This window comes from Musa acuminata, chromosome BXJ3-11 (assembly GCF_036884655.1).
Source record: "Musa acuminata AAA Group cultivar baxijiao chromosome BXJ3-11, Cavendish_Baxijiao_AAA, whole genome shotgun sequence".
NCBI classification, from domain to species: domain Eukaryota; kingdom Viridiplantae; phylum Streptophyta; class Magnoliopsida; order Zingiberales; family Musaceae; genus Musa; species Musa acuminata.
Genome location: NC_088359.1, coordinates 4,344,627 through 4,359,695, shown reverse-complemented (window position 1 = coordinate 4,359,695; position 15,069 = coordinate 4,344,627). Strand labels below are relative to the sequence as shown.

The 15,069-nt window shown below is 36.3% G+C and overlaps 2 protein-coding genes and 1 long non-coding RNA gene across 4 annotated transcripts; 1 reads left to right on the top strand and 2 right to left on the bottom strand.

The window, feature by feature from the left end:
* Nucleotides 1–1,788: 1,788 nt before the first annotated feature.
* On the bottom strand, nucleotides 1,789–7,050 carry LOC135653372 (beta-glucosidase 22-like). The gene is made up of 13 exons (XM_065175287.1): nucleotides 6,740–7,050; nucleotides 6,339–6,402; nucleotides 6,102–6,160; nucleotides 4,751–4,826; nucleotides 4,607–4,678; nucleotides 3,859–3,946; nucleotides 3,481–3,736; nucleotides 3,282–3,397; nucleotides 2,987–3,207; nucleotides 2,875–2,900; nucleotides 2,681–2,786; nucleotides 2,500–2,593; nucleotides 1,789–2,242 (listed from the first exon to the last, which is right to left on the bottom strand). Exons 1-13 carry the CDS (start codon nucleotides 6,899–6,901, stop codon nucleotides 2,014–2,016), a joined length of 1,569 nt encoding a protein of 522 aa, XP_065031359.1. The 5' UTR covers nucleotides 6,902–7,050; the 3' UTR covers nucleotides 1,789–2,013.
* Nucleotides 7,051–8,162: 1,112 nt separating this feature from the next.
* Nucleotides 8,163–9,366, top strand: LOC108951743 (uncharacterized). The gene is made up of 3 exons (XR_010502403.1): nucleotides 8,163–8,401; nucleotides 8,481–9,123; nucleotides 9,217–9,366. It is a non-coding gene; the product is annotated as an uncharacterized LOC108951743 (long non-coding RNA).
* Nucleotides 9,298–14,818, bottom strand: LOC135653371 (beta-glucosidase 22-like). 2 transcript variants are annotated; one of them, XM_065175285.1, is made up of 13 exons: nucleotides 14,455–14,818; nucleotides 14,060–14,123; nucleotides 13,820–13,878; nucleotides 12,374–12,449; nucleotides 12,230–12,301; nucleotides 11,485–11,572; nucleotides 11,107–11,362; nucleotides 10,908–11,023; nucleotides 10,613–10,833; nucleotides 10,501–10,526; nucleotides 10,307–10,412; nucleotides 10,119–10,215; nucleotides 9,298–9,861 (listed from the first exon to the last, which is right to left on the bottom strand). In XM_065175285.1, the coding sequence occupies exons 1-13, from the start codon at nucleotides 14,620–14,622 to the stop codon at nucleotides 9,633–9,635; spliced, it is 1,578 nt and encodes a 525-aa protein (XP_065031357.1). In that variant the 5' UTR covers nucleotides 14,623–14,818; the 3' UTR covers nucleotides 9,298–9,632. The 2 variants fall into 2 exon arrangements, with proteins under 2 accessions (XP_065031357.1, XP_065031358.1); XM_065175286.1 differs by having other exon boundaries at nucleotides 14,461–14,798.
* Nucleotides 14,819–15,069: the final 251 nt, after the last annotated feature.

Sequence of the window (15,069 nt, the reverse complement as noted above, 5' to 3'; positions counted from 1 at the left end):
GATTTAAGATTGGATTGGAGACTTGTGGGAATCATCATGTCAGCCAGAACATGAAAGTCTCTTTTAATGGTGGTTTTCTCTTTCATGCTTGTCCCATGTATGACCTGCGCCGGTCAGACAGGAAGAAGAAGCCAAAATGTAGATGGAACTTATTGGATGAAGAGCATACCACAACTCTGGCTTTGTTCATGAATGGAGTTGGTCAGACATGCGATGAACACCGCATATTTTTGTATTAATTTTGATTTTGATTTTATTGAGATCCTCCTAAAGTAGTGTTAAAATTTATTTGATGAGATTTTAAATTTTAAGCTGTTGTCTGTAAAACAGTTATTCTCGTGAGAAGCAGCTCATCAACAAAATCACAGGTATGCATAAACATACCGACTGAGAGAAGCTGATGAAGTTGTCTAGGATGGCTAACACCTCGATGTGAATTCCTTATCTCTTAATCCTTACGGTTATTCTTCTTTGAGAGCCTAAATAACTTTTTAACATCTATGATCTGCAGTCTTCTGAATGAATTGACATGAATCTGATGTCTGATCTCTGTTCCTGCCGGAGAGAAGTATCAATGGTTTCTGGTAGGCATCTTCATATGAACTCATCGACTGCTGTACTTCATTACCACAGGTTGATTGGAGATGGAAGATATACTTGAAGTTGCACATTTGGAGGACTTGATTCTTGGCTCAAATAAAGTTCCCCTGACTTTCTTGTATTACTTGCATTGTTCTTTCTACGAGTGAGGGAGAGAAGTATTTGTGTGTTCAACAGTGATCCAACTAAATTATCTGGTTGTCTGTTGGTGCTGGATGCCTGCTGATGGAGCAACACTCTGGGACCACTTTTGGGAGCCATTTTTGGTTGTCCATTAGAAGAGTTTGTCCATTCAAGTGTAAATGCAATGCATTTAAAATTGATTTATATTTTTTATGTTATACTTTCTCAGACATCTGCCTCACCTTGATAATTTTTTTTCTTCTTTGCATTGGAGCTTTTCAAAGTTATGGCCAATTCTTTGAGACTGGTTTCTTGTTTGATCTATGTGCTATTCAGACAGTTGTACACTTTCTTTCTTATCATCTGCTGTGATTTCATGCTGTTTACAAGAAACCACAGCTGCAGTAATTCTCCCTCGCGGGAATAATGAGTTAGGCTATCTGATTTTTATGTTCTTTCAGATCCTTTCTGACCTTGTTATTTTTCCAGAGAAAGAAAAGAGAGAGATGCAATTGGAGACAGATTGCATTCAAGTTCAGAACATCTCCAACATAAGAGGTAAGATTTCCCTGCCACACTTTTGCAAGCATCTCTAACAGAAGTGACAAGTTCTTGTGTTAATTGTGCCAACTAGCTTATCCATGCAGTTTGCAGAACACGGCCAATACAATCTTATGCCTGTTTAATGGAGGGGGGAGGTTAAAGATTCGTGCTTGCCATCAGAAACCAATTTATAGGCATTTCTCAATGGAACTGCAGGTTCGAGCTGCTGTCTATCAAATATCCACCAATTTCCTCTCTCCTAGATTTACGTAACTATTACAAATACCATATCCAGTTGTTGGTCGCTGAATGCGAAAGTGACAAGATACGTGCACTATGAAAGTTTGGCTTGCTGGCAACTTGTGGAAAACAGGAATAGCAGATTCAAGGAGATGATATCCACATCCATCACAACACAGTATCAAGGTTCATTATCACCCCTTTCTTCCGTAAAATCTTTCTTTCAAGAAGTGATGCATTATAGATCGTCCAATAACAATTCTCCAGTTTAGGTGAATGAGGTGAAATATAACTCATATGCAGCAACTTATGAATTACATGCTTAAACTCATACAAAAACACTTAAATATGAAGGAGTAGACCACTTTATTTCCACAGTCTTACCAGTTTTAGATCCTTTTTTTATTGAGATAATTCGAGTGCCTGTATTTGTTCAAGACGAGAAAACTGAATCGACCCACTCGTGTGATCTTAATCTATTTAACATAGGAATTGTGCAGAGAAATTTTACCACCGAGCACGGTATTCTGTATCCATTGCAGTTTTGTTCAGTTTCATGCCATCATTTCTTTCAAGAAGCTTAGAGTACCAACCAGCAGAGAGCTTCGGCTTTCTTTTCCGGTTTTCATCGTCAAAATCCACATGGTACAATCCGCAACGAGATTGATACCCGGTCAAGAACTCGAAAACATCTATGAACGACCAAATAAAGTAACCTTTCACATTCGCTCCATTCCTACAAACAAAAGATCCTCCTATAAGTATTAACAATGATAAAATTATCATAATGTTTTAACTATTTGGGGTTGGTTATATCGATCTTTTGCTATCATTAAGTTCTAAAAAAATCATATTTTTAATTATATTAAGAACATTTGAATTTTTATGTATATTTTTAATAAAAGCTCAAAAATTCTTAATGGTAAATCTAAAGCATTACTTCCTATGTTTGGAGGTTTATCATATGCACGTAATAAAGACATCAATATCGACCTGATAGCATCGAGCATGCTACCGATGAAGCCATTCAGGTAATTGATTCTATCGGTGTCATTAAGGCCGCTCTCTCTCCTTCCTATGCCATAGCCTGATAGAAATTATAGTACTTGATGAAAAACAAAGCATCCTTTTAATCCATGATGAAAAGGCATTGTTTTGGGGTGGTTGAACTGACCATTTTCTTCAACAAAAAGAGGAGGATTTCCGTAGGCATCTTTGAGATACTCCAACATGTATTGCAGCCCCTGAGGATCAAATGATGAAGGTGCCGTAGGGTCATACTGTTTATGTTGCAGCAGATGTTAGCCCATTTCAAGCATTCACAGTGAAGAAACTACATGGTAGGAAGATTAACTCTACTATTTTTACCTGGCCAGGTGTCTCATTCCTTGAAGCTGCATCGAAACATCATTAGTAAGCAACTCACTACAGCTGAAAACACAATGCAAATCTGAACCAAAAGAGCAAGAGAATAACTTACTTATCATCAAGGCTAAGGAATCCATAGCAAAGTCACGAAGACCAATCTCAGAAGCATTGATGTTATCTTTGACATATACCGAAGAATAGTGATTCACGCCAATGAAATCAAATAAGCCCTTTAATTGTTCAGACTGAGATTTGGTGAAGGATGGGAGTCGCGAGCCGACGATCTTCTTCATGACCTTAGGATAGTCTCCAAACACCAACGGATTTAGGATCCTAATAGTGGATGGCTCGTTAGGACATCATCGCATGATACTAGAAGATAATGTGCACTGAATTAAGTAGAATACCAGCCAACATAAAACTCGAGCATTCTTTGGGTTGCCTCAATGTCTGCAGAAGAGTTTGTGAGTGGATAATACCAGAAAGTGTATACGTTGATGCCTATAAACCCATTTTGCTTTGCCTGTATAAATGGTAAATGTATAAAATCAACGTTGATATAGTCAAATGATGGATAGCACAAAGTGAAAAAGACAAATGACTTACTTGATATTTGCTTTTGTATAATTTGACGATCGATGCATGGGCTAATAGGACGTTGTGAACCACAATGTAGGGCTCTGTCGTCGAATTTCCTATGGTGCAATTGATGCCAAATGGATAAGAGCATCGATTTGGTGGAAGTATTGCCACGTCAAATGCACCCAGTGACATTATATTGGGTTCGACAACAGTCGTCCACCGAGGAACTCTGTCACCAAAATTCTTGAAGCAAACATCTGCAAATGCTGTGAAATCATCCCTGAAGCATATCTTTACATATCAGCTTAATTGGCTAAGATTATCACAAATACTTTGGGGATTGAGGAAGTTTACTAATGAGTAATAACAATGAAGTTTGCTAGTCATCGAAGGACATCTTACACCATTTTGGGGCTCAACCATCCTGAATACTCATCTTCAAGTGCTTGGGGATGGTCAAGATGGTATAGTGACACATGAGGTTTGATTCCTACAGCATTCAGGAAAGGAATAAATTTATGAACAAGGATTGGATATTGACTATCGTAAAAATCCATTCTCAAACAGAAATTAAATTCAAATCTTATGTATCACATTGCTTACTGCTACTTCTTCTGGAAATAATTGTTTCTTGTTTTTGTTTTTTAATCTTTCTTGCAGCTATTATGTGTTTATATAATTGCGAAACATATAATTATCAAGTATGAATTATCTACTTGGATCATGCACAAAAGAATGTCTTATCTCTTTGAGTATGCAAAATATACATTCTCTTCTTTTTTTTATCTCTTATTATTCTCCCTCGTTTATCATTCATCGAGCTTCTTTGCAAAAGATTGATTTAGTTTTAATTATAGAGTTTGCCAGATAAATTTAATATTCGGAGAGTAACACTCGGGAATGATTTAGCTATGAACAGATACAGTTTGAAGCTTATTGGATAGTTTCATAGTTCATTCCAATCTAGTTCAAGAAATGATTGCCTCACTAAAGGTATAATTTCCAAGAAGAGAGGTTTAAGCATTTTTCATACATGATCATTCATCAGTAGTGTTGATTTGTCGTCTAATTGGTTGGCTGTTCCAGTTGAGTGGCAGATTATAATTGCATAATCACACATACTGAAAACACACTTCAAAAAAAGACTCACCATATTTTACTAGCTCATCAATCAAGTTGTTGTAAAACTGTAAGCCTTTAGGATTAACAGCTCCTCTACCATCTGCAGAACAAGTAACATCACATAAACAACACCACTTTTGTATGAGATCTAAAAGTTTCGATCAAGTCATACTTGGGATCAGTCTGGACCAAGAGATGGAGAATCTGTAGGAGTCCAGTCCTGTTTCAGCCATCAGCTTGACATCTTCCTGAAATATTACCTCACTTGTAAAAAAGACTCACCCCTAATGAATAAGCCTATGTCTTTGAAAATCTTTTATCTGGATACTCGTTACACAAGCTTAATAATCTTAAACTTAGTGGTGGCTTATAAGAAAATTTGTATCTTAAATTGCAGTAGGCCATGGTTTATATATATCAGAGAAGACTTCTTGGATCATAACTAAGCAAAAAAGTTAATAATAGAACTGGTAGCGAATAAACTTACAATAGGAGGAAATGTCAATATTGGTATAGCTAGAGCAAGATTTTTTTTTTTCCCTCCTTTTTTCTTGTATTGATGAGTTTGAGAACTTGAAGAACCAACTGATCACACATTTATAAACTTTGGTGGTGTTCCTTCAACATATCACATATTTTAACAAAACAATCTTTTTTCATCTTGAAATTGTTTTACTGAAATAGTGTAACTATTCTTCATATATCCCATATTCAGATAAGGAAAAGGGCAAAGTTTCAGAACAAGTTTCTGATGACTGCATTTGTCCTCCTAAGAATTCAATAAATGGTTTTCGATGAAAATTCACCAGCAAACATTAGTGAGGGATGTATGAAAGTATGCTTAAAGCTTCTAATATTGTGATCAAATGTGTCTCTTCTTTGACTTTTGTGGGACAGCATTAGTGCCTATTTTCTTGAAACCGTGTTGTAGGTGAAAAAACAGGTTATTGCATCATGGTCAATTTCCGATCCAAAAACTGGTCGGGGCATGTAAAGACAAAGTTTACCAGGCAGAGAAATCTATGATGAGTAGGCTTCAAAGAAAAAGGTTTATAAAGAAATTTAGATCCCCTTCTTCTTGTGACCATATATTTCCAAAGGGCTCCCTATCTACCACACAGTTGTAAAGAATGAGAATTTGAGTCATGGCCATTTTGCTTCCAGTGAAAATATAAGCACTTAGGTATGATTAAAACCTTCTGTATGTGTCCTATGCATAACCATGAACGAACCAAGCTACTATATATTTACTTTTACAACTTAAGAAGAAATTACTACATACATTACTGTTCTATTTTACGTTTGTCTTCATAGATGGCATTAACATGGGACATGTTGTGATTTCTATGGATAAATCCTTCTTCCTTTTTCCACAGTGTTGGAGCCAGAAACATGGTTTGTCAAGACAATTTGGCACAATAGAACAAGGAATTGGAACTAGTAATTTTGTGACACCTTTAAATGAAGAATTCTATTTTCTTTTCTTTTATTTTTTTCCATAGATTAAGGTAGAAGTTGGAGACCTTGTATTTGTGGTAGCCATCAGAAGCCACATCTCCTGTGCTCTTGTCCAGCATTCGCCCTGAAACATTCATCATCCCCATTCAAATCCCCAAGTTATTCATCCCAAAAATAACAAATTACAAGAGTTCCAGATTTCAAACTCTTTGTGCATGGAAATTATTTTAACATACTATTTATTAGCTTGGTAAATAATAATACCAAGTGAAGTAATTGAAGAGGAAACAAGGAATGTTCACCTGCATGGGTAAAGGTATCCCAAATGCTTGGTTTCCTTCCATCCTCAGATACTGCTCCCTCCACCTACATATGCAATCTCAGTTATATACCTTTTTCATCTTCATCGCCCTTCACCTCTTTTCTCTCCGCAATCTCTCATGTTCTCTCTGCTATATCTCATATCAAGAAAAACTCAAGAAGATGACGAATAGATGGAGTGATGGGCTGTCTCGCACATAATTAGGTAAGATTTGCAGTAAAGCTTGTGAGAGTGCACTGAGTGATACCCAGTAAGCATCATCAAAGGGGGAAAACATCCTTACTAAGAATCCATAAAGAACAGGTCATGGACGGTGATCGAGGATTTTTTTTAACACCCCCAGTATGGAACGAGATGAGAAGCCAGTGCGCAGAGATTTGCCTGATAAGACGACGTCCCAGCTCCGAAGATGAAGTCTGAAGGGAAGTCAGCTCTGCTGAAGCTGGGCTCCGTCAGCTGCCCCGAACCCTCTGCTAACGAAGACAAAAACAGCAGGAGTACCACTCCTAGGATTAGCAACCAGGCTGGTCTCCCTTCCCTCATCTCCTCTCGCTCGAATCTCCAGAGAGCACGAAGGTGAGGAGGAGGAAGAGGAAGCGGTCAAAGCCGCGGAAGTAGCCGTCCGGTGCCGGCGCCCTTGTTGTGCGGTTAGTATTTTATTTGAGCATGGCGCGCAAAAAGATGGCCTTCACGACGATGATAATGGTGGAATTTTGTGGGCGAAGTAAAAAACGGAAGGGATAATATTTTGATCCTACATTTTTTTATTATTTTTTGAGTATACAACTCCTCATTGTCTATTGATACATAATTAGTACTATATTCACAATCAAGAAGTAGATAACAAAACAAACAATTCCTTATGAACATCTAATTCTTTATGAGAATAGTTTGTGTATTATATTTCTTTTTTTCAAAGAATATATTCTAAACATAGAATTTGAGCCCGTCCTTATCGATTAGACTAACAAACATCACCTTTTCAAATATGTTAGTACTCCTCATTGTTTTTTGATTTTTAGTAATTAATATGTATATTTAATACTATATCATTATCAAGAAGTAGACAACAAAACAAACAATTCCTTATGAGCATCTAATTCTTGATGAGAATAGTTATATATATTATTTTTAAAAATAAATAATGAAAATAAAATTTGAACTCAAAACTATCAATATCTTTATTAATTAGATTAGCTATCACCTTTTAAAACATATCAGTTGAGATTTCAAACCACCACCAATGTTAATGTTGATGTTTGTGGATTATAATATATCACTAGCACTTTTCAATCGCTTGATGAATTCAAACTTTTTTAAAAAATTGATATTGATGGAAAGAATAAAAAATAAAAATTATTATTAAATAAATTTTAACTTAAATACATTAACATGCCCCTCTCAGAAAAGATTTCTCTCAATAGAATATAAGATTTTTTTTAATAAAAAATTTTCTCATATAGTTAAAAAAATCTTATCTTCCATCATTATGATTATTAATTATTAATAAAGCTTTGCAAAACTTTTGAAAGAAGACCTTTGATGGTCATGACAACCATAATTATTACCATTGCGTTAAGCAGTCAAAGAGAGAAAGTGGCTTCTACATTTGATTTAAGATTGGATTGGAGACTTCTGGGAAACATCATGTCAGCCAGAACATGAAAGTCTCTTTTAATGGTGGTTTTCTCTTTCATGCTTGTCCCATGTATGACCTGCGCCGGTCAGACAGGAAGAAGAAGCCAAAATGTAGATGGAACTTATCGGATGAAGAGCATACCACAACTCTGGCTTTGTTCATGAATGGAGTTGGTCAGACATGCGATGAACACCGCATATTTTTGTATTAATTTTGATTTTGATTTTATTGAGATCCTCCTCAAGTAGTGTTCAAATTTATTAGATGAGATTTTAAATTTTAAGCTGTTGTCTGTAAAACAGTTATTCTCGTGAGAAGCAGCTCATCAACAAAATCACAAGTATGCATAAACATACCGACTGAGAGGAGCTGATGAAGTTGTCTAGGATGGCTAACACCTCGATGTGAATTCCTTTTCTCTTAATCCTTACAGTTATTCTTCTTTGAGAGCCTAAATAACTTTTTAACATCTATGATCTGCAGTCTTCTGAATGAATTGACATGAATCTGATGTCTGATCTCTGTTCCTGCCGGAGAGAAGCATCAATGGTTTCTGGTAGGCATCTTCATATGAGCTCCTCGACTGCTGCTGTACTTCATTACCACAGGTTGATTGGAGATGGAAGATATACTTGAAGTTACACGTTTGAAGGACTTAATTCTTGGCTCAAATATAGTTCCCCTTGCTTTCTTGTATCACTTGCATTGCTCTTTCTATGAGTATGGGAGAGAAGTATTTGTGTGTTCAACAGTGATCCAACTAAATTATCTGGCTGTCTGTGGGTGCTGGATGCCTGCTGATGGAGCAACAACACTCTGCGACCACTTTTGGGAGCCTTTTTTGGTTGTCCATAAGAAGAGTTTGTCCATTCAAGTGTAAATGCAATGCATTTAAAATTGATCTATATTTTTTATGCTATACTTTCTCGAACATCTGATAAATTTTCTTTTTCTTTGCATTGGAGCTTTTCAATTCTTTGAGACTGGTTTCTTGTTTGATCAATGTACTGTTCAGACACTTCCTCTGAGTTTTTCCCCTGGTTTATTTTTTTGGTTTTCAGAGAAAGAAAGGAGATGCAATTGGAGACAGATTACATTAAGTTCAGAGCATCTCCAACAATAAGAGGTATGATTTCCCTGGCCACACTTTTTGCAAGCATCTCTAACACAAGTGACAAGCAGTCTCAGTTTAATTGTGCCAACCAACTTATGCATGCAGCTTGCAGAACAATCTCATGCCTGTTTAATGGAGTGGGGTGGTTAAAGATTGGTGCAGATTCAAGGAGATGATATCCACATCCATCACAACTAGTATCGAGGTTCATTATCATCCCTTTCTTTGGTAAAATCTTTCTTTCAAGAAGTGCTGCATTATAGATCGTCCAATAACAATTCTCCAGTTCAGGTGGATGAGGTGAAATATAACTCAAACCACTGCAGGAACTTTTGAACTACATGCTTGAACTCATACAAAAACACTTAATATGAAGGAGTAGACCACTTTATTTTCACAGTCCTACCAGTTTTAGATCCCATTTTTTATTGAGCTAATTCGAGTGCCTGTATTTGCTCAAGACGAGAAAACTGACTCGTGTGATCTAAATCTATTTAACACAGGAATTGTGCGGAGGAATGTTACCACCGAGCATGGTATTCTGTATCCATTGCAGTTTTGTTCAGTTTCATGCCATCCTTTCTTTCAAGAAGCTTAGAGTACCAACCAGCAGAGAGCTTCGGCTTTCTTTTCCGGTTTCTATCATCAAAATCCACATGGTACAATCCGCAACGAGATTGATACCCAGTCAAAAACTCAAAGACATCTATGAACGACCAAACGAAGTAACCTTTCACATTCGCTCCGTTTCTGCAAACAAAAGATCCTCCTATAAGTATTAACAACGATAAAATTGTCATAATGTTTCAACTATTTGGGGTTGGCTATATCGATCTTTTACTATCATTAAGCTCTAAAAAAATCATATTTTTAATTATATTAAGATTGTTTAAATTTTTATTTATATTTTTAATAAAAGCTCAAAAAATCTTGATGGTAAATCTAAAGCAATACTTCCTACGTTTGGAGGCTTATCATATGCTTGTAATCAAGACATCAATATCGACCTGATAGCATCGAGCGTGCTACCGATGAAGCCATTCAGGTAATTGATCCTATCGGTGTCATTAAGGTCGTCACTCTCTCTCCTTCCTATGCCATAGCCTGATAGAAATTACGGTACTTAGTACTTGATGAAAAACAACGCATCTTTTTAATCCATGATGAAAAGGAGTGGTTGAACACTTGAACTGACCATTTTCTTCAACAAAAAGAGGAGGATTTCCATAGGCATCTCTGAGATACTCCAACATGTATTGCAGCCCCTGAGGATCGAATGATGAAGGTGTCGTAGGATCATACTGTTTATGTTGCAGCAGATGTTAGCCCATTTCAAGTATTCACGGTGAAGAAACTACATGGTAGGAAGATTAACTCTACTATTTTTACCTGGCCAGGTGTCTCATTCCTTGAAGCTGCATCGAAGCATCAGTAGTAAGTAGCTCACTAAAGTTGAAAACACAATGCAAATCTGAACCAAAAGAGCAAGAGAATAACTTACTTGTCACCAAGGCTAAGGAATCCATTACAAAGTCACGAAGACCCATCTCAGAAGCATTGATGTTATCTTTGACGTATATTGAAGAATAGTGATTCACGCCAATGAAATCAAATAAGCCCTTTATCTGTTCAGATTGAGATTTGGTGAAGGATGGGAGTCGCGAGCCGACGAACTTCTTCATGACCTCAGGATAGTCTCCAAACACCAATGGATTTAGGATCCTAATAGTGGATGGCTCGTTAGAACACAATCGTGTGAGACTAGAAGATAACGCACACTAAATTAAATAGAATACCAGCCAACATAAAACTCAAGTATTCTTTGGGTTGCCTCAATGTCTGCAGAAGAGTTTGTGAATGGATAATACCAGAAAGTGTAGACATTAATGCCTATCCACCCATTTTGCTCTGCCTGTATAAATGGTAAATGTATAAAATCAATGTTGACATGGTAAAATAGTGGATAATACAAAGTGAAGAAGGCAAATGACTTACTTGATATTTGCTTTTGTATAATTTGACGATCGATGCATGGGCTAATAGGACATTGTGAATCGCAATGTAGGGCTCTGTCGTTGAATTTCCTACTGTGCAATTGATGCCAAATGGATAAGAGCACCGATTTGGTGGAAGTGTTCCCATGTCATATGCACCCAGTGACATTATATTAGGTTCGACAATAGTCGTCCATCGAGGAACTCTGTCACCAAAATTCTTGAAACATACATCTGCAAATGCTGTGAAATCATCCCTGAAAAACATCTTTACATATCAGCTTAATTGGCTGAGATTATCAAAATTAGTTTTGGGATTGAGAAAGTGTACTAATGAGTAATGATATCAAAGTATGCTAGTCATCGAAGGACATCTTACACCATTTTGGGACTCAACCATCCTGAATACTTATCTTCAAGTGCTTGGGGATGGTCAAGATGGTATAGTGACACATGAGGTTTGATTCCTGTAGCATTCAGGAAAGGAATAAATTTATGAACAAGGATTGGATATTGACTATCATAAAAATCCATTCTCAAACAGAAATTAAATTCAAATCTTATGTATCACATTGCTTACTGCTACTTCTTCTGGAAATAATTGTATCTTGTTTTTGTTTTTATAATCTTTCTTGCAGCTATTATGTGTTTACATGATTGCGAAACATATAATTATCAAGTATAGATTATCTATTTGGGTCATGCACAAAAGAATGCCTTATCTCTATGAGTATGCAAAATGTACATTCTCTTTTTTTATCTCTTATGATTTTCCCTCGTTTATCATTCATCAAGCTTCTTTGCAAGAGATTGATTTAGTTTTAATTATATAGTTTGCCAGTTAAATTTAATATTCAGAGAGTAACACTCGGAAATGATTTAGCTATGAACAGATACAGTTTGAAGCTTGTCGGATAGTTTCATAGTTCATTCCAATCTAGTTCAAGAAATGATTGCCTCATTAAAGGTATAATTTCCAAGAAGAGAAGTTTAAGCATTTTTCATACATGATCATTCATCAGTAGTGTTGATTTGTCGTCTAATTGGTTGGCTGTTCCAGTTGAGAGGCAGATTATAATTGCATAATCACACATACTGAAAACACACTTAAAAGAAAGACTCACCATATTTTACTAGCTCATCAATCAAGTTGTTGTAAAACTGTAGGCCTTTAGGATTAACAGCTCCTCTACCATCTGCAGAACAAGTAACATCACATAAACAACACCACCTTTGTATGAGATCTAAAAGTTTCGATCAAGTCATACTTGGGATAAGTCTGGACCAAGAGATGGAGAATCTGTAGGAGTCCAGTCCTGTTTCAGCCATCAGCTTGACATCTTCCTGAAATATTACCTCACTTGTAAAAAAGACTCACCCCTAATGAATAAGCCTGTCTTTGAAAATCTTTTATCTGGATACTCATTAGTCGTTACACGTGCTTAACAATCTTAAACTTATAGGTAACCTATTTGTAGCTTAAATTACACTAGGCCGTGGTCTATATATATCAGAGAAGATTTCTTGGATCAAAAATAAGCAAAAAAGTTGATAGAACTGGTAGCTAATAAACTTACAATAGGGGGAAATGTCAATATTGGTATAGCTAGAGCAAGATTTTTTTTTTCCTTCTTTTTTTCTTGTATTGATGAGTTTGAGAACTTGAAGAATCAACTGATCACACATTTAAAAACTTTCGTGGTATTCCTTCAATATATCACATTTTTAACAAAACAATCTTTTTTCATCCTGAAATTGCTTTATTAAATAGTGCAACTATTCTTCATATATCCCATATTCAGAGAAGGAAAAGGGCAAAGTTTCAGAACAAGTTTCTGATGACTGCATTTGTACTCCTAAGAATTCAATGAACGGATTTCAATGAAAATTCACCAAATTAATCATCAGGAAAACTCAGAATTCTACTTTTTTTTTTCAAGTTTCAACAGGGGAAAAACCCACCTTATTAATATTTAAACATAGAGGACTTTAGAAATTATAATTGGACAATTATAATTGGACAAACATGGGATGTAAACATTACTAAGAGATGTAAGTATGCTTAAAGTTTCTAATATTGTGATCAAAAGTGTCTCTTCTTTGACTTTTGTGGGACAGCATAAGTGCATATTTTCTTGAAACCGAGTTGTAGGTGAAAAAACAGGTTATTGCATCATGGTCAATTTCCGATCCAAGAACTGGTCAGGCCATGTAGAGACTAAAAGTTTACCAGTCAGAGAAATCTATGATGAGTAGGCTTTGGAGAAAAAGGTTCATAAAGAAATTTAGATCCCCTTCTTTTTGTAACCATATATTTCTAAAGGGCTCCCTATCTATCACACAGTTGTCAAGAATCTGAGTCATGGCCATTTTGCTTCCTGTGAAAATAAAAGCACTTAGGTATGATTAAAACTTTTTGTATGTCCTATGCATAACTTAAGAAAAAGTTGCTCTATACATTACTGTTCTATTTTATGTTTGTCTTCATAGATGGCATTAACATGGGACATGTTTTGATTTCTATGGATAAATCCTTCTTCCTTTTACCACAGTGTTGGAGCCAGAAACATGTTTTGTCCAGACAATTTGGCACAATAGAACAAGGAACAAGAAGGGTCTAGATTGGAACAAGTAATTTTGTGACACCTTAAAATGAAGAATTCTATTTTCTTTTCTTTTATTTTTTTCCATAGATTAAGGTAGAAGTTGCAGACCTTGTATTTGTGGTAGCCATCAGAAGCCACATCTCCTGTGCTCTTGTCCAGCATTCGCCCTGAAACATTCATCATCCCCATTCAAATCCCCAAGTTATTCATCCCAAAAATAACAACAAATTACAAGAGTTCCAGATTTCAAACTCTTTGTGCATGGAAATTATTTTAACATATTATTTATTAGTTTGGTAAATAATAATACCGAGTGAAGTAATTGAAGAGGAAACAAGGAATGTTCACCTGCATGGGTAAAGGTATCCCAAATGCTTGGTTTCCTTCCATCCTCAGATACTGCTCCCTCCACCTACATATGCAATCTCAGTTATATACCTTTTTCAACTTCATCGCCCTTCACCACTTTTCTCTCTGCAATCTCTCATGTTCTCTCTGCTATATCTCATATCAAGAAAAACTCAAGAAGATGACGAATAGATGGAGTGATGGGCTGTCTCGCACATGATTAGGTAAGATTTGCAGTAAAGCTTGTGAGAGTGCACTGACTGATACCCAGTAAGCATCATCAAAGGGGGAAAACATCCTCACTAAGAATCTATAAAGAACAGGTCATGGACGGTGATCGAGGATTTTTTTTAACACCCCCAGTATGGAACGAGATGAGAAGCCCGGGGGCAGACATTTGCCTGATAAGACGACGTCCCAGCTCCGAAGTCGAAGTCTAAAGGGAAGTCAGCTCTGCTGAAGCTGGGCTCCGTCAGCTGCCCCGAACCCTCTTCTAACGAAGACAAAAACAGCAGGAGTGCCACTCCTGGGATGAGCAACCAGGCTGGTCTCCCTTCCCTCATCTCCTTTCGCTCGAGTCTCCTGAGATCACGAAGGTGAGGAGTCGGAAGCGGTGAAAGCTGCGCTAGCAGTCGTGCAGTGCGGGCCTCCTGTAAGTATTTTATTTGAGCATGTCGCGCACAAAGATTCTTTTCATGAAGATGATAATGGTTGAATTTTGTGGGCTAAGTAAAAAATGGAAGGGATAATATTTTAGCGCTACATTTTTTTTTTTTTGAGTATAGAATTCCTCATTGTTTATTGATTTTTAGTAATAGTTAGTGCTACATCACAATCAAGAAGTAGACAACAAAACAAACAACTCCTCATGAGCATCTAATTTTTTTATGAGAATAGTTAGTAGTACATTCATGAACAGAGTTGTGTATTATTTTCTTAAAAAAATAAATAATAAAAATATGATTTGAGTAGAGTCTTATGATAAATTGTCAAGATCTTTATCAATTAGA